The following is a 291-nucleotide window of genomic DNA, read 5'->3' as shown; positions in this document are numbered from 1 at the left end:
CCGCTCGTGCGTTACCTCCGCCTGCAAAACGTGGCACCTGCGCGGGCTGCCTCAGCTCTTTCTCGTCCCGCAGGTTGCGTGCCGGCCTCCCTCCCTACGCTCCCGTGTTTACATCCTGGATCCATTGCTGGAGGTATCTCAGCGCTCAGGTGAGGGAGCGGGGCACACGCGGGGCTTGGGGCTCCCTCTCCTCTTTCCCGAGGTCTCCAAGCAGCGCCTGTGCCGATCCTTGACGTGCGCGGGAACCTGCTGCCATCCCTCCCGTCCCCGGCGCGGCGCCGCTGCTCTGCC

The 291-nt window shown here is 68.0% G+C and overlaps 1 protein-coding gene across 1 annotated transcript in view; it reads left to right on the top strand.

The window, feature by feature from the left end:
- The window catches only part of MTCH1 (mitochondrial carrier 1), a gene marked incomplete at both ends in the record, with an annotated part of 7,683 nt that extends 7,534 nt beyond the window's left edge, over positions 1–149 (top strand). Inside the window, one exon of the mRNA XM_010153696.1 lies at positions 74–149. Within this exon, the coding sequence (XP_010151998.1) occupies positions 74–149 (76 nt within the window). The remainder of the gene's footprint in view (positions 1–73) is intronic.
- Between the last annotated feature and the right edge of the window lie 142 nt (positions 150–291).

The sequence above is a fragment of the Eurypyga helias genome, unplaced genomic scaffold, assembly GCF_000690775.1.
Source record: "Eurypyga helias isolate BGI_N326 unplaced genomic scaffold, ASM69077v1 scaffold27456, whole genome shotgun sequence".
NCBI classification, from domain to species: domain Eukaryota; kingdom Metazoa; phylum Chordata; class Aves; order Eurypygiformes; family Eurypygidae; genus Eurypyga; species Eurypyga helias.
This window is presented reverse-complemented; position numbering and strand designations above follow the sequence as displayed.